Source organism: Saimiri boliviensis, chromosome 11, assembly GCF_048565385.1.
Source record: "Saimiri boliviensis isolate mSaiBol1 chromosome 11, mSaiBol1.pri, whole genome shotgun sequence".
Lineage (NCBI taxonomy): Eukaryota > Metazoa > Chordata > Mammalia > Primates > Cebidae > Saimiri > Saimiri boliviensis.
Window position 1 is genome coordinate 97,061,285 of NC_133459.1, and position 8,465 is coordinate 97,069,749.

Genomic DNA, 8,465 nt, shown 5'->3' on the forward strand with positions numbered 1-8,465 from the left:
GATAACGAGTACACAGCTTATTGGGTATGGGCTTTCCTGTTGGGGTGATGAAATGTTTAGAACTGCATGGAGAGCGCTCCCTTCTCGGCAGCGGTACCTGCTCCAGGTGGCCCTGAGGACAGGCGGGCCAGGGGCGGCCCGAAAGGAGGAAGCGGAGGGGAAGCAGGTCTGCGGGACTGAGTGTCGCGGCGCCGCACCTCGCGTCGAGAATCGGCAAGGATAGGCCCAGGAGTAATGGAGTCTGAAGAGGAACTAGCGGCAAACAATCTCGACGGGAAAAATCCCCAACAAGAAAACGAAGGAGGGGAGCAGGTCCCCAAGCAGAATGAAAAAGAATCCCGCCATTCGGTAGGGGGTGAAGGGCAGAAGCCTGGAGGAAATATCAGACAGGGGCGAGTTAGGCGACTTGTCCCTAATTTTCGATGGGCCATACCTAATAGACATAGTGAGCACAATGAAGCGAGAGATGATGTAGAAAGGTTTGTAGGGCAGATGATAGAAATCAAGAGAAAGACTAGGGAACAGCAGATAAGGCACTAAGTGCGCTTCCAAACTCCTGAACCTGACAACCATTATGACTTTTGCTTCATACCTTGAATCCTAAAGTTTTTCCTGAGGTTAAAAATGTGAACACTGCTTTACAAGCTTGTATTTTTGTAATTTACTTTTTCTGTAAGCCTTTTGGTGTTTCCACTTACCAGTTTCTAATGGAAATTAGAATTCTAATTGAATATTGTTTTGTCTCAGCCTAAAAGTTACTGTTAGCATGGTAGCGTCACTCATTTTAGGAAAAATATTCTCTTCATAATATGAAATGCATAAAGCAGTTCAAAAAGCAGTCTGTATTCCATCATCTTCCTCTTTCATTCCAGTTGTTATTTTTTGTAAATGTTATTTTTCTTCTACCTTGACTCAAAATCTCACTTGTCTTGAGAATATTTTCTTGTCCCTGACCAAGAAAGAATGATCATACCCATAATTCAATGTCTGAATTTTAAGAATGTATGTTCTAGTGTTTTTCAGAGTGAGTCTACCATCTGTATAAAAACACCTTGGGGGGGCAGGGGGCATTTGAGAATGTGGGACCTATTGTCCAAACTCACAGAGTGGGGCTCCGGAATCTCCATTTTTAACAAACTCTCTAAGTAATTCTGATGTGTACCAAAAGCACATTGTTGCTGTTGATGTGTGTGTATGTACCTATATACATATGTGTGTGTGTGTATAATGTGTCATAAGCATAAAAAATAAAGAAACAATATCAAGATGAAAATAAAAAAAGAACTACATGGAGATGGTAGCATGATATTGTGAATATACTAAATGCCACTGAATTGTTCACTTTGAAATGGTTAATTCTGTATTACATGAATCTCACCTGAGTATTTTCAGCTAGGCCCTACTGATGGAATTAATATTAAGCAACCAGAAACAATGTCTCCTAAAGTATTGATTTTCACTTTATGTTTAGATCAAATGAATTCTATTCCATATTTTGGAGTTGTTTTGAATTTAAAAACTAAACTAGATGTGGCTTTCAATCCCCCCCAAAAAGCAGTATAAATTATAGTTATAAGATAAATGGTTAAGTGGTTCTTTTTCTCAAGTGGTTAAAAACATATTTAAGGTTCATAACAGAAAAAGTAAATAATATTTAATATAACTGGATTATTTCTAAATAATTGGCTTTTCATTCATGATCTGGTTTTGGACTGTTTATTCCAGTTTAGTAATTAACTATTATCATCCTCATTAATGAAACAGAAACCAATCACCTCTTCTAATCATTTATGAAACACTTGTCACACAAAGTCTAAACAAAAAACAGGATCTGGGCAAAGTAACCACTCTTTAAAAGCTACTGCCACTAGTTATAAGACTATTCAAGTTATTTTGTTGTTGTTTTCCATTTATTATGATAGAATCCTAGAGACCTACAGCATTTCTCTTGGCATAGCAGTTCTAGAGTCTATCTGAATTCTTCTATACAAGGGTAATTATTTTAACAAGCTTTTATACACTGATGTGAAAAGGTGAGTTTTCAGCTGCTTATTTATGTCTATAAGTTATTTTTTTTAAGTTTCCTATTAATTAAGACACCCTTAGAGACATTTTTTTCTATTCTACTTAATTTTTAGTTGACTGAGTGAAAAGGCATGGGAGACAGTTTAAGATATATTTCTCGGCCGGGTGCGGTGGCTCAAGCCTGTAATCCCAGCACTTTGGGAGGCTGAGGCGGGTGGATCACGAGGTCAAGAGATCGAGACCATCCTGGTCAACATGGTGAAACCCCGTCTCTACTAAAAATACAAAAAATTAGCTGGGCATGGTGGCGTGTGCCTGTAATCCCAGCTACTCAGGAGGAGGCTGAGGCAGGAGAATTGCCTGAACCCAGGAGGCGGAGGTTGCGGTGAGCCGAGATCGCGCCATTGCACTCCAGCCTGGGTAACAAGAGTGAAACTCCGTCTCAAAAAAAAAAAAAAAAAAAAAAAAAAGATATATTTCTCAGTTCAAGATATATTTCTTGTGGCTGAATGCAGTGGTTCACACCTATAATCCTAGCACTTTGGGAGGCCAAGGTGGGTGGATCGCTTGAGGCCAAAAGTTTGAGACTAGCCTAGCCAACGTGGTGAAACCCTATCTCTACTAAAAATGTAAAAATTAGCCTGGCATGGTGGTGGGCACCTGTAGTCCTAGCTACTAGGGAGGCTGAGGCAGGAGAGTCACTTGAACCTAGGAGGTGGAGATTGCAGTGAGCCAAAATAGAACCATTGCACTCCAGCCTGGGCAACAGAGGGAGATTCCATCTCATAAATTAATTAATTAATTAATAAGATATATTTCTTTCCAAACTGCTGTGCCTGACACATCAAGTCCCAGCTACTCAGGCAACTAAGGCAGGAGTATTGTTTGAACCCAGAAGTTCTAGTCAAGTCTAAGCAATATGGAAAAACTCCTGTCTTGGAAAAAATACATCTTGTAAGATGGTACAAGCAAAATTATCCATTTGTGTACCCAAAAACAAAATTAGATTTAATATTCAATTTTCAAAGATTATTTACTGAGATTTAATGAGAATGCCACAACATTTTAAATGGTTTATAGAAAAATATACCACACCGTTGTAATTCTTTCTTTCCGAAGTTACATATTTTATTGAGTTGAGTTTTTTTTTTTGAGACAAGAGTCTCACTTTGTTACCAGGCTGGAGTGCAGTGGTATGATCTTACCTCACTGCAATCTCCACCTCCTGGGTTCAAGCGATTCTCCTAACTCAGCCTGCTAAGTAGCTGGGACTACAGGTGTATGTCACCACGCCCAGCTAATTTTTGTGTTTTTAGTAGAGACCAGGTTTCACCATCTTGGCCAGGATGGTCTCTATCTCTTGACCTCGTGATCTACCAGCCTCCACCTCCCAAAGTGCTGGGATTACAGGTATGAGCTACCACATCCAGCGAGAATATTATTAATTTAGGAAGATAAGGCAAAAAACTAGATTGTTAATTAGAAGATAAGGAATAATCATGGAATACCAGCTTTATATACATATGATACTAGTGACTGGTCATCAGTTGACTATGTTCTTTGAGCTGTTTTTCCAACACTTTTCACAATTCACAGCTGCACCTTGCCAGCTAAAGGGATCAATCTGTAGCTGTGAAACAGGAAAAGCCTCCAATCTGTGATTGGTGATCTAATTCACGATCTTTTTTACGTTATCATTCAATTAGACTCTTGGGTCTGTGACTATCTTCTTTACTATTGTGTTCCCAGTGCCATCACAGGGCCTGGCTCACAGTAGGGGCTCAATACGTATTTATTGTATAAATGAATAAATGATAAAGAATGAATGGTTATGGTAACCAACTGGGCTTCCTCTAGAATTCAAGAAAGTCAGAATACTCAAGGCATTATTTATTTTACACTTTCTATTTTGAAGTCAAGATTTATTCTCATTTTGCAGGAGAAAAACTGAGCACTAGCAGTTGACAATTTGTTTATGCATCTATTAACATTTTATCTTGCTGGACTATAATTGGTTTCATTCATATGTATCTAACCAAGCTTGTAGAGCTTACAAGCAGTGATAGTTTTTACTTTTATTTCTCTGGTGCTTAATACGATGACTTGCATGTAAGAGATACTCAATAGATGTTTATTGAGCCCAAGGTTGATACTTTTCTAAAATATTCTCCTCTTCATTTTTATATTGTTTCTAGTACTTTAGTATAGTAGAGACTTCAGAATTCAGAAATCTATAGAAAATGACAGAGGCATTTCTACCTATGTATAACTTTAATATATTTTCAAAATCATATTGATTAGCACTGATTTATAAAAACACAATTCCAAACATTTAGGGCATCTAATTAGCATTTAATAGTATTTCATAAAGTTTTTCAGGCATCTTTGGTAAAACATTATACATTTTAAAAATCACATTAATAAAATAACGTATGAATAAATGAAATCTCATGATAGTCTCAATATCAAGGACAGAAAAATTTTCTAAAGTGTTCTAGTTCCAGTTTTCCTATCTAGAGAATTTAGAAAAAAAATACTGCCCAATATATTTCCGTAATACCAGTCAAAATCTTCTGCATAAATATCACTTTTTCGCCAAAGCGTCAAGGTATATGAGCACCTGTTAAGGATCTTATTCTGGGGAGTTGGGGAGGTTGAGGGAAGAGGAACACCTGGTTAAATGGCCAGGTGAATGGCCCTTATATGAATTAAAAAACTGAACAATGTAAAGGAGAATTCGTGGTTTCATCATTTATGATCCTGACAACATTTACCTGGAAATTTCACCATTAATTTTGGACTGCCAGATATTTTGTATAAATGCACTTTGAAATGTAGAATTAAATACTCTAAGACATTTTTTTCACCATCCTCCCTTTCTTCAAGTAATCGTATGTTTGATATATTATAGAAACACACATCATATGTGAAGACTGTTTCATTGTCATTGTCAGTCTGTTTTGTTTTTTGTTTTTTCTATTTTTTTTTTTTTTTAGATGGAGTTTCGCTCTTGTTACCCAGGCTGGAGTACAATGGCATGATCTCGGCTCACCACAACCTCCGCCTCCTGGGCTTAGGCAATTCTCCTGCCTCAGCCTCCTGAGTAGCTGGGATTACAGGCACACGCCACCATGCCCAGCTAATTTTTTGTATTTTTAGTAGAGACGGGATTTCACCATGTTGACCAGGATGGTCTCGATCTCTCGACTTCGTGATCCACCCGCCTCAGCCTCCCAAAGTGCTGGGATTACAGGCTTGAGCCACCGCGCCCGGCCTGTCAGTCTGTTTTGTGTAATGGGGCACTGACAGACCAGCTCAGGCTCTAATTGTAAGGGTAAAAAGTTATTCACATTTTTAATGCAGTGTTTATGACTATGTGGCACTTGTCTTTATATTAATTCTAGAGTTAGAATGTATATTTTAAAGATTATCTGCAGAGAAGGATGGTTGCTCTTTCTTGTTTTTTACTTACATCAAGAAATTATTTGTTTTTGTTTTTTGGGTTTTTTGTGGTGATGGCTTTACAACTCTGGGAATAGATTAAACACCACTGAATTGTACACTTTAAAATGGCCAATTGTTAAATATGTGAATTATATTTCTTTTCTTGTTGTTCTTGAGACTGAGTCTCAATTTGTTGCCAGGCTGGATGGAGTACAGTGGCATGATCTCGGCTCACTACAACCTCCGACTTTTGGGTTCAAGTTATTCTCCTGCCTCAGACTCCTGAGTAGCTGGGATTACAGGTATGCACCACCATGCCTGGATAACTACATATACATATATTTTATTGCAGTTTAGGTTTTGGGGTACATGTGCAGAACATGCAGGATTGTTGCATAGGTACATACCTGGCAATGCGGTTTGCTGCCTCCATTGCCCCATCACCTATATCTGGCATTTCTCCCCCTGTTATCCCTTCCAAAAAAAAAAAAATAGATTAATCCAGCAGCTGTTTTTTTTGAAAAGATTAACAAAATAGATAGACAGCTAGCCAGACTAATAAAGAAGAAAATAGAGAAGAATCAAATAGACACAATAAAAAATGATAAAGGGGATATCACTACTGATCCCAGAGAAATGTAAACTACCATCAGAGAATACCATAAACACCACTATGCAACTAAACTAGAAAATCTAGAAGAAATGGATAAATATTCCTGGACACATACACCCTCCCAAGACTCAACCAGGAAGAAGTTGAATCCCTGAATAGACCAATAACAAGTTCTGAAATTGAGGCAGTGATTAATAGCCTACCAACCAAAAAAAGCCCAGGACCAGACAAATTGACAGCTGAATTCTACCAGAGGTACAAAGAGGAGCTGGTACCATTCCTTCTGAAACTATTCCAAACAATAGAAAAAGAGGGACTCCTCCCTAACTCATTTTATTAGGCCAGCATCATCCTGATACCAAAATCTGGCAGAGACGCAACATATCCCTGATGAACATTGAAGTGATGATCCTCAATAAAATACTGGCAAACCGAATCCAGCAGCCCATCAAAAAGCTTATCCACCATAACTAAGTCAGCTTCATCCCTGAGATGTAAGGCTGGTTCAGCATACGTAAATTGATAAAGATAATCCATCACATAAACAGAACCAACAACAAAAACCACATGATTATCTCAATAGATGCAGAAAAGGCCTTTGACAAAATTCAACACTCCTTTATGCTAAAAATTTCCAATAAACTAGGTACTGATGGAACATATCTCAAAATAATAACAGTTATTTATGACAAACACATAGCCAATATCATACTGAATGGGCAACAGCTGGAAGCATTTCTCTTAAAAACCAGCACAAGACAAGGATGCCCTCTCTCACCACTCCTATTCAACATAATATTGGAAGTGTTGGCCCGGGCAATCAGGCAAGAGAAAAAAATAAAGGTATTCAAATAGGAAGAGAGGAAGTCAAATTGTCTCTGTCTGCAGAAGACATGATTGTATATTTAGAAAACCCCATCGTCTCAGCCCAAAAACTCCTTAAGCTGATAAGCAACTTCAGCAAAGTCTCAGGATACAAAATCAGTGTGCAAAAATCACAAGCATTCCTAAACACCAATAATAGAAAAGCAGAGAGCCAAATCATGAGTGAACTTCCATTCACAGTTGCTACAAAGAGAATAAAATATCTAGAAATACAACTTATAAGGGACATAAAGGACCTCTTCAAGGAGAACTACAAACCACTGCTCAAGGAAATAAGAGAGCACACAAACAAATGGAAAAATATTCCATGCTCATAGATAGGAAGAATCTTGTGAAAGAATATTGTGAAAATGGCCATACTGCCCAAAGTAATTTACAGATTCAATGCTATACTCATCAAGGTACCATTGACTTTCTTTGCAGAACTAGAAAAAACTACTTTAGATTTCATATGGAACCAAAAGAGAGCCCATATAGCCAAGACAATCCTAAGTAAAAAGAACAAAGCTGGAAGCATCATGTTACCTGACTTCAAACTATATGACAAGGCTATACTAACCAAAACAGCATGGTACTGATACCAAAACAGATATATAAACAAATGAAACAAAACAGAAACCTCAGAAATAACACCAGACATCTACACTCATCTGATCTTCGGCAAGTCTAACAAAAACAAGCAATGGGGAAAGAATTTCTTATTTAATAAATGGTGTTGGGAAAACTGGCTAGCCATATGCAGTAAACTGAAACTGGATCCCTTCCTTACACCTTATACAAAAAAATTAACTCAAGATGGATTAAAGACTTAAATATAAAATCCAAAACCATAAAAACACTAGAAGGAAATCTAGGCAGTATCATTCACGACATAGGCATGGGCAAAGACTTCATGACTAAAACACCAAAAGCAATTTCAACCAAAGCCAAATTTGACAAATGGTATCTAATTAAACTAAAGATCTTCTGCTCAGCAAAAGAAACTATCATCAGAGTGAAAAGGTAACTTACAGAACGGGAGAAAATTTTTGCAATCTATCCATCTATCCAGAATCTACAAGGAACTTAAACAGATTTGCAAGAAAAAAAACCAACACACCCATCAAAAAGTGGGTGAAGAATGTAAACAGACGCTTCTCAAAAGAAGATATTTATGCAGCCAACAAACATGAAAAAAAAAGCTCATCATCATTGGTCGTTAGAGAAATGCAAATCAAAACCACAGTGAGATACTATCTCATGCCAGTTAGAATGCCAATAATTAAAAAGTCAGGATGCTTGTAAGGATGTGGAGAAATAGGAATGCTTTTACACTGCTGGTGGGAGTATAAATTAGTTCAACCGTTGTGGAAGACAGTGTGGCCATTCCTCAATCATCTAGAACCAGAAATTCCATTTGACCCAGCAATCCCATTACTGGGTATATACCCAAAGGATTATAAATCATTCTACTATAAAGACACATGCACACATATGTTTATTGCAGCACTATTTGCAA

The 8,465-nt window shown here is 37.6% G+C and overlaps 1 protein-coding gene across 1 annotated transcript; it reads left to right on the forward strand.

Moving 5' to 3' along the window:
* The first annotated feature begins 218 nt into the window (after positions 1 to 218).
* On the forward strand, positions 219 to 600 carry LOC101037399 (protein BEX4-like). The gene has a single exon (XM_074381520.1). It carries the CDS (start codon positions 235 to 237, stop codon positions 538 to 540), a length of 306 nt encoding a protein of 101 aa, XP_074237621.1. The 5' UTR covers positions 219 to 234; the 3' UTR covers positions 541 to 600.
* Positions 601 to 8,465: the final 7,865 nt, after the last annotated feature.